General features: G+C 35.0%; 1 protein-coding gene across 2 annotated transcripts; it reads right to left on the reverse strand.

Moving 5' to 3' along the window:
• Positions 1–246: 246 nt before the first annotated feature.
• On the reverse strand, positions 247–10,182 carry LOC135154532 (microtubule-associated proteins 1A/1B light chain 3A-like). 2 transcript variants are annotated; one of them, XR_010293891.1, is made up of 6 exons: positions 9,959–10,182; positions 6,391–6,446; positions 4,978–5,084; positions 2,171–3,951; positions 1,354–1,452; positions 247–929 (listed from the first exon to the last, which is right to left on the reverse strand). XR_010293891.1 is itself a non-coding variant. In XM_064100956.1 (4 exons), exons 1-4 carry the CDS (start codon positions 9,987–9,989, stop codon positions 3,792–3,794), a joined length of 354 nt encoding a protein of 117 aa, XP_063957026.1. In that variant the 5' UTR covers positions 9,990–10,182; the 3' UTR covers positions 1,354–3,791. The 2 variants fall into 2 exon arrangements, 1 of the variants encoding a protein (XP_063957026.1); XM_064100956.1 differs by lacking the exon at positions 247–929 and having other exon boundaries at positions 1,354–3,951.
• Positions 10,183–15,288: the final 5,106 nt, after the last annotated feature.

The raw sequence follows: 15,288 nt of genomic DNA on the forward strand, positions 1-15,288 counted from the left end.
TTACATAATCATTAACAGTAGAGATATCATACTTTCAGCTCATTCGGCTCTCAAATCATTCATAATTGTGCAGGAAGTATAAACTCATGATTGTCTTTACCATCGATGAATCAGGAAAGAGCATAGTAAACATAAGAAACATAAAACTGAATAAAAATGTTGATACTTTTGGCTTCCCATACTTAAACCACAACTTTAAACCTGAGTTTAAGTTAAACCCGACTTCAGAATACGGGCCCATGAGTCCAGGGCTTGAATGAAATATAATTACATAGGGTATGTAGCGCAAGGATCGCATTTTTTATATTCTAGGTTTTGACGTCACCTTATTGAATGTAATTATAGCATTGTAAACGGCAGCGGTATTATCACTTAAAGTGACGTCACTTGCTGCTTACAAGTTAACTTGATGTATGTGCCAGTGTGCATGCGTAGATTTCATGAAGCACGCGTTTGTTGTAATTATCCTAAATTTTTCTATTACGACATACATGGATCAGAGTAGCAGCAAGCCTTGCGAGTCTATCGTAAAATCTACATAGACTACATAATATAATAGATATTGCCTGGTCTATATTTTAATAAGTAACATTTCAATTCCCATACAAAACTATATTGGGCAAAATATTATCATTCCGTAAAAAAATGAAATGTTACATTCAAATTATCGGGAGGCAATAACTGTATGATACATGTATGATCTGAATGAATTTACAGATTACAAAATATACATATAATTAGTGTTGTTCACTAATCAGTATGATGACACTGAACTAGCTGTGAAACTAGTTGAATCTTTCGGGACCCCTGAAATCTCTTTAGAGTTAGAATTTGACCTTGACAAAATAACACGTTTTGCACAATCAGAGCCTCGCTGCATAAAAGTTGCAAGTAACTTTGCCATCAAAGGTACTGTAATGGTAACAATGCTAATAATAAGTAAATCAGAAAGTCAAAAAGGGGCCTAAGCTTTCGATCCTAGCAGAATCTTCGTCGGAGGCAAAATGACAAACATATAAAGTGGAACAACCATAATATAGACCACAAACAAGCTACAGCAACACTAGAAACAAGGAGACAAAAGGGGCATTAGTGAGTAGAGAAGACCAATCAGGTTAGTGAAGGGGATGAAAGAAAAGGAGTAGGCAGACGCAAAGGGAAGTTAGTGTAAGTAAGGCCAGTAAAAGACCTCAAGCCAAGAGGGATTAAAATATTATTTACTTTATATGTTTGTCATTTTGCCTCCGACGAAGATTCTGCTAGGATCGAAAGCTTAGGCCCCTTTTTGACTTTCTAATTTACTCCATTGGCTCTCTTTTATTAGATAAGCAGTTTTCAGCAGCTTCTTTTTGCCAATAAGTAAATCAGTCATTAGAATCTTTTAGGGAAGGTATCATTTGATGGCAAAGTTACAATAATTAGTAACTTCTAAGCAATGAGCAAATTTATGGTCTAAAAAAAATAGGGGATTATTTGACTTGGAGAAGCTCATGCAGACATAAATATATCTTGCGATGAAAATTTCGATGAGTAGACAACATTCGCTTCGGAATATGTCTCCTCTGACAGAACAGAACATTTGGGGTTTGTTTTGAACATCGAGGCCTGTATTCTAAAAAGAGGTTTCAATTGTATCACAGTACAAAACCGTGGATTATGCAGATTTCTCCATATTGTCACCCTTCCCTTTGAGCGCCCTTTGCCCAAAACTGCACATTTAGTTGGATTTTTCAGTGTACACGATGAAATAAGCGTTATTATAAAATAATAAATAATAATAATAATGTGACTTACAAAGCGCCAAACCACTCTGTAGAGTGCTCAAGGCACATAAAGAGCTAAGAGTTAAATAAAAAAGTTTTTTAGAAGATTTTTGAAAGTTTCGACAGAGGTACATTTTTTTTAATGTCTTCAGGAAGGCTATTCCACAAAGTGGGGCATGCAAAAGCAAATGATCTTTCCCCCCAAGTTTTTGAAACTTTTGGAATGACAAGGAAGCCAGAAGTGGATGAGCGCAAAGACCTGCTTGGTCTGTAGTAATTGATGAATGAAAGACTGTATTGATGTGCTGATCCAAGAAAACTATTATTTTGCACAAAAATCTGCTTAGTCTATATAGTTCAGTACCATGGAACAATCGAAACCTGTTTCGAGAATAAGGGGCAATAACTTTATGTACAGTAGTTCAAATTGCGATAAATAGGAATGGCAGGCTATTAATACAATATACATCTTAGATTCATTAAACAACTACATGTATTTTGGCTATTTAAGAAATCTCCATGATGTTATAGTCTTTTCATTAGAAGCAGTGGCAATATAAACATAAAAAGAAATTTCAGCAAACACAGGAATATGAAATATGCTTGCATGCTTAGCTACATGTAGATAAAATAATGATAACTATAAACTAGGATAAATACAAATATAAAGTAGAAATAAAATCAATCATATTTATATTCCAAGTACTGACGAATTAAAACATTATCTTTTTATAACTTTGACTGAAATTCTATCATCATTTATAGTATCAGTTTATACCATTTTGTAGATATGATTGGCTTCCAGTGTTCCCACAGCATTATAATTGATTGTCATTAAAATCTGGGTCTATTAGCATTTTCTCCCAAAAAATATTTCATATTAGGGGTTAATTTACAAATCTTCTCACAGCAATTCTGAATTTTAGGGGGTAATTTTGCTAGTTTTCTTTCCAAATACCTTTGATAATGGATGTGATTTAGATGGCTTCCCTCCTAATGCACATAATAGTGGTAAACAAGTCAGAAACCTAACCCATTCTTATCCTTATAGGGGGTATCTCTTTATAAGAAGAGCCAGAAACAATCACATATGCAAATGGTTGACCACCTACTAAAGAACCAGGCCGGTACTCAATTTGATACTTCAGCCCGAATTTAAACTATTTTACTCAGTATTTTGCTTAAGTAAAATACTTATCTATCCTTGGTATTCAATTGCATGTTTTGGCTAAGTATTTTGCTTCTTTTTTTTTAAATCTAAGTCAGCCGCTTACCAAATTTAAGTCTGGCTTGCGTGCAGTTTACAAACGTGATACGCATAGTCATATATTCTGCACACAGATGGATTCATACATTGTGATTTAGCTCAACTTTTATGTCAGAATGGTTATGGCTTGATAAAGTAAAGTACTTAAATGTGATCTGAATACGAGTTTAAGCATTTTGCTTAGCCACGTTAAATCAGTGCTTGAAATTAAATACCAGCCCTGAATCTTGTAAGTGAAACAGAATTTAATTTTCCCAAAAATTTGCAAGATCTTTTCCTGAAGGCATGATGATCTCCTAAAATCATGACAAAAATTCACTTAAAATCATTAGATTTTCCTTGAATGCTAAACATGAATGTCATAGAAAGCTTTCAAACTCAACACATGTAATCCCAACCATCAGGGGTGTGAGTGGTCACAAATAAAAAGATCTGAAAAAAGCTGAAAGAGTGTTGAAAAAGTCTGAAATAGAAAGAGCTCCCATACTTTTTGTACAGAGGAAGGCCAAAAATAAGCTGAAATTAAGCTGAAAATCAAAAAAAAAAAAAATCTGAAATCAGATAGAAATCTGAACTCTCACACCCCTGAACCATACAATCTTGTGTCGGTTTCATCATTTCTTGACAATCATTTAAGTCCATGCAGCCACATCACTTTGGCGCAGCTAATCAGTGATCTCCAAAGATCATATTTTTCACATGTAGTCCCACACACTCATTTTGCTGTAATCAGTCCATGATATACCTCAAGAGCAATTCCTTTAACCAAAGGTTTCCTGTGCAGCATAGACCAGATACAAGAAACCATCTTCATCTTTCTCATCGTGGTAAACCTCGGCGACACAAGTTGAAACACTGACCAAGGATTTTTGGTTGACCAGGAGGAAGAAGGCCTGGTTGGGGTTGAGTTGCAGCCGTCGCCTGCAGGAAGAAATAAAGAGTAATAACAATAATTGCTACAACTGAAAAGAAATGTGTAATATCATTATAAAAAAGAGTACTTTTATAGTACATTAGCAAAACTGTTAAAGGGCAAAACAATTTATCTTTATCAAGGTGGTCGCTAAAGTGGGGAAAAGACTCTATATAAGGTACTGACCTGAGCCCCATTGTATAAAAGTTACTATTAAGTATTATAATAACTTTGCTATCCGATGGTAACAGTGCTCATCGGCCAATCAGAATCAAGGATTCCATGAAAGTTACCGTTTGGATGGCAAAAATACCATAATAACTTTTATGCAACCTTGTGTACCGTATCATGATCAATCCTTGTATTTATGGTCCACCGTGTGTGTAAAAAAAAAAATTGACACCTCAAAAATCCCCAATTTAAGGAAAAAATATGTCATGAACACCTCATTATCACATATGGCCTGAAAGAGTATGTTCTCCCAAACAATTTGATACAATATTTGTGTGGTATGTTTTAATGCTTGGATGATCAGGAGGTATTCTTTGCAGTGATGTAAATTTTGATTTGCGCCAAAGAAAGGAATGATGGCAATGAATGAATCCAGATCTCAATGATGTCATAATCCTACAAGTACAAGGGTTGCTCTAAAATCCATTTCAAAACACTTTTCAGTAATTTCCAGTATAATTGTTTAATAAACACTTTTTAGTATCAATACTCACGTTAATTTCATGTATTTTATTAATGTATTAAACAGTTAGATTTGGTAATAAATTCTTCATCGAATTCAATTCCAGTGTCAACCAGATTCCAGACATTTCCCCAATACAATATCATTAATATTTATGGATTGCCACCTCTACAAAACTAATTGTGAGTCACTAATTTGTGCAAAAACGTAATGGGGGGAGTGCCAACTCCACGAAGGGCTCAGTTTACACGTGTACTTGTTATAGAGGCCCAAGATTAAGTATTAAAACTTTATCAGATTTTTTAAATAAAAATACAAGAATAGAAGTAAATTAAGTCACCTGACAATTTTGACCAACTCTCCCATGGTCACATGATCTGGTACTAAGAACTTTGATTTGTCTAGAAGAGGCAGTGTCCTTTCCCTCTCATATCTCTCTATGATTACCTGTAAACAAAGACATACAGAGGTACATGTAAGGGTCATTCCATGGGGTTGGGGCAACAAAATTGTGTGGTGTAGCGGTTCTGACTCTCGCCTTGTAATCAGAGGGTCGTGTGTTCGAATCCCACCATGGCCTAGCGTCCTTTGGCAAGGCGTTAATCCACACTTTGCCACTCTCCACCCAGGTGTTAAATGGGTACCCGGTAGGATGTGAAAGCCTATATGTAGTATGCCTAGCAATTGAGTCTTGGAACTCTTGTTGGAATGCTCCCCAGGGAGTGGAGAAAGTGCATACATTGTATGCGGGCATGCAAGGATCCAATGACCGGGGTAATAATATGTCTGTAAAGCGCTTAGAGACGTCGTTCCGATGTATTAAGCGCTATATAAATGCGGAATATTATTATTATTATTATAACCAACATAAACCCACTGAAACTTCTTTGTGAATTAGAAAGAAATTCATGCTCAAATTGTGCTCAGACATGGCCCCACACCCCTTCTTCCTTCATAAATGAAATAAGTTTAGAGAATCTAAAAATTAGACCGCCTGCAAGTACATGTAGACCAATTAAAGGATACAAAGGCCCGTATTCCGAACTCAGGTTTAACTTAGACCACTGTCTAAGTCTGTGCTAAAATTCTCGCTACCCCAAATAGCGATTTCGCCGAGATCCGGGAAAATCCCTGTAACGCGCATTGCATGATGGGATAGCTTTTCGGTATTACAACTTCCTGATCGGAAGTCCTTTCGCTCGGAAAGTTCGTGATCACAACCCTCTCTTTCACATTTTCACGTGAAATATATTTTTTATTTCTATTTATAATTCAAATGGAATCAAAACTGACCAAATTAGATAAAAAGTATTATAATCTGTACATATTACGCTGATTGGCATTGATTTCAGCGTGGTGGAAAACTCAGTATCGCAAACCTTGCGCGAGCATGACTCTGAACCGGAAGTGGTGATGACGACCCGACGGAGTGAAAATTATCTCGTCTCGCGCATTATGAGATTTTTGTTCCTATTTGGGGTAGCGAGAATTATGGGGAGCCAAATATTCAACAATTTTGTTTATATTGTTTATTTATTATGCTTACTATTTTGTTTCCTGAACTGCTTTCACAATAAAGAAAAATACTTCAGTTATCATTCCCAGACAATTATGAACAATTTGGGTGTCATATGAGTTAATAAATTTAATGTAGATTTGTGCTCCGATTGGCTCTCCATAGTTAACCCACAACTTTAAACTCGGGTTTAATTTAAACCCGAGTTCAGAATACGGGCCAAAATGTTTTACTCACTGGAATCTTGTTTGGATGTTTACAACGTATCTCCTCCACATCCTTCCTTCTTTGCTCTGAAAATGAATTTAAAAAATAATAATGTCTTCTTCTAGACTACTATACATCATACATGTATCTATATGTTCTAGTCTTAAACAAATATGTAAATATTGTAGAAGAGCTCCAAAGTAGCGTACACACATGCACCCTCAACTAAAACAGAAAATTCCATTCATTTCGCTTTGTTCTCCTTCTTAATACCCCTTTTTTATTCTCTCTCTTTCTGTTCTAGTCATGTCATGCTAACGTTAGTACTTATCGTTTTCAATTTCATGACAACCTTGTATGTAGAGAATCTATTTAATTTCAACTTAACTTCCAGTCTTTTTCATTAATAAAACAGTGAAAAGGTCCAGATTAATAACCAGAAAACAATTCTTCAAACAGGATAGTTTTAGATAAACACAAATATAACACTTTAATAGTAGAACTCTTCAGACACAACCATAGCTGTACATGTAGCTATCCTTTCCCGGAAGTCCCATCTCCCTACAGTACATAACTAGGCTCGTCGTGAGTAATGATATGAAAACGCTTAGTGTGCAAACAATCACAGTGCAAACCCTTACTATTACAACAGGTTATTTTTAGGTGATGCAATTTTATATTGATTTTTAATACAGAGCAGACTAGCTTGGATAATATTTTGACATTCTACTTATTATTCAACAGTACTGTCATGATCAAAACTGTTGTCTATGCAATCAATATGAAGGCTGATATTCATATAGTCGGTGCCAGGTAAAAATGGCAAAGGTAAAAATGGCAGAGGTAATAATGGCAGGGGTAATAATGGCAGAGGTAATAATGGCAGAGGTAAAAATGGCGGAGGTAATAATGGCAGAGGTGAAAATGGCAGAAGTAAAAATGGCAGAGATAATAATGGCACAGGTAGAAGTGGCAAAGGTAACACACTGAAATCGACAAGTTCGGGATTTGCCGAACCACCTGCATATCTCGGATATAACAGAAAATAACAAAATGTTCTGTAATAAAAGTAATTTGTCATATTTCAACATCACAATGGATCCGAATAGATATTGATTATGATACATATATAGTTTAATGTAAATGATATTATAATAGCAAATAGTGTTCCTTTTTTTCAGAGCAATATTTACCTCATTGCAGCTAGTCCAAGTGGATGTCAGGTTCCTAAACTAGTAACTGTTACCGCATGAATTTAGAAATGTGTAGCGAATCAGGGATTTCATTTCTTAGGTACCATTCTTTCGACCTGTTACAAAGGGAAAGCTCACCATGACGAATGGTTTATTGTATAGCAGAAAAAAATATTGGTGTTTGAGAAAAACCCATCAAAGATTAAGAAAGTTAGAAGTTTGAGTTTTTAATCTGTGTCTCCATGTATACGAGCAGCTGCCCCGTATTTTATGCACCAAAATGTATACTTTTCAATTTTTTAATCAGTGGTTCATGATTGCTAAAAAAAAAAAAACTTTCAGGAGCAAATGTGAAATTTGTATTTTGATATGTATGTAAGGTACAATAAAAACTATTTTCATTTTTTTTTTTTAGAAAATGACATTTCACTACCGGGGGAATTTATAAGTTCCTTGTAACTTTTCAGTGATCCTTCCACTATTCTTAAATATACTCATTTGTGTTATAATGCATATTCATACTTCTTGATTTGTATGTTTTTTATGAAGATTGTGTTAAATAAAGTTTCATTGGTATTTTTATTACACCATACAGGGGAAAAACTGCTCGCAATAGACGTCACCATTAAAATATAAAATTCTAATAGCTTTTTAAATCTTTGATGGATTCCCTAAAACCCTCACCAATATCATTTTAATTATTTTCTGCTATTTTTACAGTAAACTTTATGTCAGCCTCGGGGTGAATTTCCCCTAAAGTTAATAAATTAAAGGAGAATAAAACCTTTGGAACAAGATAGCTTGTGTGAAAACAGAAAAATCAAAGAAACAGATCAACGAAAAATTGAGAAAAATCGAACAAATAATGAGAAAGTTATGAGCATTTGAATATTGCGATCACTAATGCTATGGAGATCCTCAAATTGGCAATGCGACAGAGATGTGTGATGTCACTTTTGAACAACTCTCCCCATTACTTAAGTATATATTTCACTTAAATTGCCTCTTTTATCACATATCAGTAGATCATGTGTTCTTTCTATAGGAGGGCATGTAATACAGATTTTTAAAGAATATATCATGGATAAAGAGTTTGTATCACCACAAGAAAAAGCAGAAAGAGACATTTTGAGGGAATTTTATAGTCCATCAAAGGGAAAGTTGTTCACATGTGACATCACACATCCTTGTCGCATTGCCAATAGGAGGATCCCCATAGCATTAGTGATTGCAATATTCAAATGCTCATAACTTTCTCATTATTTGTCCGATTTTTCTCAAACTTTCTTTGTTCTTAATCTTGGATTTTTTCTGTTTCGACACAAGCCTACTAATTCCAAAGGTTTAATTCCCCTTCAAGTACAATACAATAAGAGAGGGTCGTGATCGTGCATGTAAGTCCAAGAAAAAAATAAGAAGTACCATCTCAACTGTTATCAATTTGGTGCAGAAGATCTACAGTATGATTTCAAAATGTTAACCTTTCCATTGCATTAGTTCAACATTATACTTATAATTTTCTTCTCAGAACCTTTATTTATGATATAAATATGATATAAATATTTCCCTTTTTGAGCTTGAGTTTTTGTTTAAATGTCCACAAAAACTTTGGTCCGCGAAGTTAGGTCACACTTTTTCTGAACCTTTTCCACCACAGTGCGCATTCGCCGATCGGAATAGAATTTTGAGATCGCGATACCGGCGAATCCCCTTGACCTACTTTTCATTTTCGTCCATGATTTTATAGTTTACGATCTTGCCGTCCATGTGGTAACTATTTCTTGAATTGGTTTTGTATAAATTATGAATATTTTGTTAAAAAATTTAAGCCTGATGAATATTTGTGAAAAAGTGCGCGAAGTTTGGACACCCCATCATACATGGAAGGGGTTTTGGATTTTTTTTTTTTTTTGGCATGGGGGTTTAAGACTGGCCATTTATACCTCTGTAATTTTTACCTCTGCCATTTTTACTGCTGCAATGCCCATTGTTACCTTTGGCTTTGCCATTTTTTACCTCTGGCTCTGCCATTTTTACCTTGACTTTGCCACTTTTTGTTTTACCTCTGCCATTTTTACCGCTGCCATTTTTACCTCTGCCATTTTTACCTCTGCCATTTTCACCTCTGCCAATAATATTACTTCTGCCATTTTTACCTCTGCCATTATTACACCGAGCCCTTATAGTCTGCACCACGTGTCTGTATCATTCACTGGACGGTGATATCGCTCTTGTGCTAGTCGAATACAAATATCCAGGAATCGTGATATCAACCATTCACTTTATGTGCATTGCAAATTGCAAACGAGTATAATGGCAATGGTTGATCTTCGCGCTCCGTGGTTCACCAAAACACAAACTCATTCAACTCTATTTCCTCAAGTAATTTTCTCCCAAATACTTACCAAAACTTCGCCTCTCTTTGAACGTCTTCATTACTGATATATAACACAACCAAAGTTTTCAAATGACAATGAATCGCTTCTTCAGATAACGAAGCAGTTAGGATGATTTGGCGTTTAGGTTTTTGATGGGGATTTTCCTTTCGCAATGTTTACGTTTTTGCCAAATAGGAAATAAGACGTCACCTGAATTTGACTGCTCCTACTAGTCTACAACTCAATTTGGTGCAGACGCGCTACTTTACTTACTCTTTTTTTTCTTCTGGAAAAATACGTAAAATAAGCTGTAGCTGTCATTTTCATGTGTTTAGAAAATATGTTCTTAGGCCTGTATATGGCTAACATTTCAACAACGAATAGGCCTACCCAAACAAAGAAAAAAAAAATTCCAAATGTGATGGATAATAGCTCCGCTGGCCGGGGGGCCGGGGCACATGCACACTTATGTTACAATTACATCTGGCACTTTATAAACTGTTAAAACTAAAGCTCAGTAAAGAATAAGATAATTGCATAACTTGGTTCGTAGGCCTATCTGTAATGAGGAAAAATTAGCCTATATGTTTAAGAGCTTCATAACTTATCATATTAACTCTTATCACACTTAACTTATCATATTCTGTCAATTTTGTCCCATATTGCGTATTAGTTTAATGTTTTTGTTCTTTTTTTTTCATAATCTAATTAGATATGGTTTATACAGATTAAATTTAGATACTTTTTTTGTAAAAATCAAAAATGAAAATAGTGAAGCAGATCACCAGAGAAAAATGCTCTAGATATTCAGCTGCTTACAGCATGCAAGTATGATGAATTGTGAATAAACCCCTTGTTTATAGAGTTACAAAAAATCTATCTTTATATATGATTATCATAACCTGAATGAAGGGTATTTTCTTTTAGCAAGTCAGAAAAAAAGTTGGTAGTAAGTATAAAGGAAAAAGGTAATGAAGTGGGGGTTCTTTTAGTTTAAAGGAGAATGAAACTCTTGGAGCAAGTTAGCTTTTGTGAAAGCAGAAAAATCAAAGAATAAGATCAACAAAAGTTTGAGTAAAATAGGACTAGCAATAGAAGAGTTATGAGCATTTGAATGTCGAGATCACTAATGCTATGGAGATCCTCCCATTGGCAATGCGACCAAGATCTATGATGTCACAGATGAACAACTCTCCCCTTTTGGACACTGAAAATATACCCCAAAACATCTCTTTTTGCTCATTCTAATCATATGACAAACGATTCATCAATGATATAATGTTGTGAAACCTCTGTACTTGTCCTCTCATAAAGAGAACACCTCACCTTGTGATAGACTCTATAAAAGTGAGAATATAAGTGAAATAAGTACTAAAGTAATGACGTAGTTGTACGTGTGTGACATCACAGATCTTGGCCGCATTGCCAATGGGAGGAACTTCATGGCATTAGTGATCTCAATATTCAAATTCTCATAACTTTCTTATTATTCATTCAACCTTCCTCAAACTTTCAACAATATGTTTCTTTAATTTTTCTCTTTGATATGGATTCAGCTGATTTCATTCTCCTTTAATAAGAGACATGATACCATCAGAAGAAAATTGCAGTAATAGCTGTGGAAGTATTTTAAAACATTTTAAACCTTGTACCTTTAGTAGCTTGTATTGTTTACTTGCTTAGGAATTTTCTCCCGTTTTGTTTTGCTCTCTAGCATTCCCCGCCTCCTCTACTTTTTCAACTTAATTTTCTATGTTTTTATCTATTCTTATTTTATTTATCTATTCATTTATTTATTTTATTTCATTTTTGGGGGTGTCTCTTCACCTCCCCCCCCCCCCCTTCAATTTTCCATTTTCTACCCTTTCACTATCTAGCTTTGCTCTGGACTCTCCTTTCCTTCTCTTTCTGGCATTCCCCCGCATCCTCTTGCTTTATTTTTTATTCAATTTTCTCGCCTATTTTTCCTGGCATACTTTCAACTTACCCCCCCCCCCCCCTCTCTCCCTCTTTCTCTCCCTCTCCTTATCCAGCTCTCCTGGGTAGTGTTTCATCAACATTTTCATCCGACAAGTTGTCAGATCTGACATCTTTCTCTGATGTTGATTGGCTGAGAGGTACTGTTACTATGGTAACTGTCGGATAAAATGGGACTTGTCGGATAAAACGTCTGACAACTCCTTTCATGAAACGCCCCCCTGATCACAATTAACCACATATTCAATCCTGAAACTCGGCTACAGAACTATGAAGATATACAAAAATAACATTTCTCAATATGCTGCTTAATTTATTCCTATATGACTATGACACACACATCACAAATAGACCACAAAGTGTACATCTTGAATATCACGAAACTCCAGTCCAAAGACAAACAAAAAAATGTACAGATTACATGTGCATGTCTGTGTTGGATGAAATATGAGAAGATAAATGCAATAAATAGCCAATATTACAGCAACAAAGCCCTAAATTGAGACTCTTCATGTAAAATAGCATTTGTTGTTGATAAAATTGTCCATCTTACAGGCCCAGAAGTCAGTGCTAAAATTGATTCCTCAATATATTTTTTTTTTCAATCAATCACTGAATGACATGGCCAATAAAGATGAATGTGATATGTCATTTTGTTAACAGACATCTACCATAAACCAATGAAAATTATTCAGTCATATATTTTCTCCATCATTTCTGTTATGTCACACTTTTGTGTTCAGGGGCCCAGATCACCTGTTGTGGATCAAATCTTGTGTAAAAGAACAGCATAATTATGAAATAATGCTTTGGACGAAATGCTGATAAAACCTACCAGTTTCAAAATATTGCTCAAATACTTTTTTCAGACTGCCCATACATATATATGTCAACTTTTAAATATGTTCCAGTTTTGTCTATATACATTATCCGGAATGTATGTAGAATACAAATTGCATTGCACAGAACTGATAACTGAGAAAACATCTTGGCAAGTATATATACATTGGTGTTTTTTTAAACTGAATATGATGCGATTATCGACTTTGTGATACATTATGTTTACATATACAGAACTTGATAAGCGTACATCATGAATAAACTCAACACATTATAAAATGTAGATCTAGGGGGGGGGGGTGTTTCACAAAATATGTATATTTCGGTCAGACTATAAATTGCAATTAATTTCTTGATAGTGGTATACAAACACATCGCAGCATTGGTTAGCTCCACCTGGGATACGTGCCTATACGTATCGTGGCTGGGCTGTTGAAACCTCATATCTCAAAATTTAAAAAATGTTGAGGGCAGCTTAGAAAAGGCTGTATTTTAGAAATATGGCAATGGTAATTCCTAGATAGAACTCTCCATTTCACTGCTACCTCCATCCAATTTCTTTAATAGTCTATCTAATTACTAATTGAAAAAATCCCAATCAGTTAGTAATTAGATAGACTATTAAAGAAAGTGGATGGAGGTAGCAGTGAAATGGAGAGGCCAGAAAGTGGGAGGTTAGAAAGTAGAGTGTCTTTTGGAAATGAGCACAGTCCTTAGACCTTTTAACCAGACTAAAAAGTTGAGAGGCTTGAGTAGTTGGAGAGAAGGCTGGCTTGAGTCGACAAGTAGGGTTGTAGAACAGGAGAATTTTGTCAATTATTGAATGTTTGAATTTGCCAGCGCCATAATATCAGGCTGCGATGAATGCAAGGAATGCTCCCCAGGGAGTGGAAATTGTGCACTTTTCGTGCAGACTGAAATGAATCCAATGACCAGTGTTAGTAGCAACATGCTGCAACACACATCGAGCCGTTATGGGAAAAGCGCTATATAAAAACTAGCTATTATTAATTCACTTTTACCTCTATCAACTTTTCTTTTCCTTCTAGGACTCAACACATACGCTGAAAAGGAATTTCTGACAACAGAAGACGATTATGTGCAATTCCATACGTGTCGTACGGGACATTTCAACAACAAATTCTTGTCTCTTGGCTAAATGATTGAGCAATAAAATTTTATTCTTTGCCAAGGATAAAGTTATAGTGGGGAGTCATGTGAAAAACTGATTACGAAAAATGTTTGATTATATGTGAATTAAAGGTGGAAATGTTGTGTGTCTTACGGACTCAGAAATGTCCCGTATGACACGGGACATTTTCGCCTCCAATTCACCCATGGATGAAATTGTTTTGTTGGTTGTCGTTTGTACATGACTACCAAGTAGTACTTTATTATTACCACAAAACAAATTGAAGTCCCTTGTTTGCTTGGACAGCAAGTACAAAAATGTTGTGAAAATGGCTGATTTTTCTAGAATGGAATCGCCCTTATAATGAAAATCATAAAAAAATAGGTGACATACCGTCTTTCACAAATTCATATAACACTAGGTGATCTGTGATTTTTATACTGCTTAAAATAATATTCATAATATTAAAATTTCTGAACATATAAAATCTCTACAAGGTAAACTTTTCACTTAGTAATATCTTTATAATAAAAGTCTTATTAGAATTCATTCAAAAGTTTTAAAAAATTAATTTCAGTATTAATAAGCACAGCACACACTAAAAACAATGCATAATAATTCATAGAAATGGCATAAAACAGTGCATAATATGGACATGAATATAGAAAAATAAAATTTCAGCAAAATAACACATTATTGACAAGTTCTGGTTAAAAACAAATATGCATTTTTAAGAATATATATAGTTAGCAAATGAAATGAAATCTAATTGGTATTACCAATCTAAAAATTATGGCGAAGACATGCTCAATAAGCCAGTTCGTAGTTCCTCTCTGCGCATGATCAGAAGATTCTGCGCATGATCAGAGGAAGGTCATTTGTACTAAAGTGACATGGTGGTTTAAAATTTAATGAGATAAGCACCAAATTCGATGTCTTGATTATTCATATATTCTTTTGAATTGTGTTTTTCATTCACATCCACAAAAAAAATGCGTCCACGAATGATTGGTATATTTCACAGTTCGCCAAGTACATTGTACAACATCCTCTAGTATGCATTCAAAGTAGAAATGCAACAAATAACTTCATAGAGTGTTCATTGATGTGCTATTCAATTTCTTCATCCCGCTATGTAAGGCATGCATACGTAATATCTTGCTTTGAAATCTACCTATCTTAATGAAAGAAATGAAAGGTCATTTGACCAAAATTGTCCCCGAAGTAACTACGAACTGGTCTATTTGTTTTACATGGGTTTGTCATGGTCTACTGGTTCTGACTCGTGTCTTTTAAATAGAGGGTCGTGGGTTCAAATCCAAGCCATGGCACCTTTTCCTTCAGCAAGAAATTTATCAACACTATGCTGCACTCAACCCAGGTGAGGTGAATGGGTGCATGGTAGGAT

This window comes from Lytechinus pictus, chromosome 6 (genome assembly GCF_037042905.1).
Source record: "Lytechinus pictus isolate F3 Inbred chromosome 6, Lp3.0, whole genome shotgun sequence".
Lineage (NCBI taxonomy): Eukaryota > Metazoa > Echinodermata > Echinoidea > Temnopleuroida > Toxopneustidae > Lytechinus > Lytechinus pictus.

Bases quoted from the DNA above. Each gene is read 5' to 3' on its own strand.
- LOC135154532 (XM_064100956.1), bottom strand. From the start codon at position 9,989: ATGAAGACGTTCAAAGAGAGGCGAAGTTTTG. The intron at 6,447-9,958 runs GTAAGTATTTGG...ATTCATTTTCAG, and splicing joins CAAAGAGAGGCGAAGTTTTG to AGCAAAGAAGGAAGGATGTG. The intron at 3,952-4,977 runs GTGACTTAATTT...TTCTTCCTGCAG, and splicing joins GAGTTGGTCAAAATTGTCAG to GCGACGGCTGCAACTCAACC.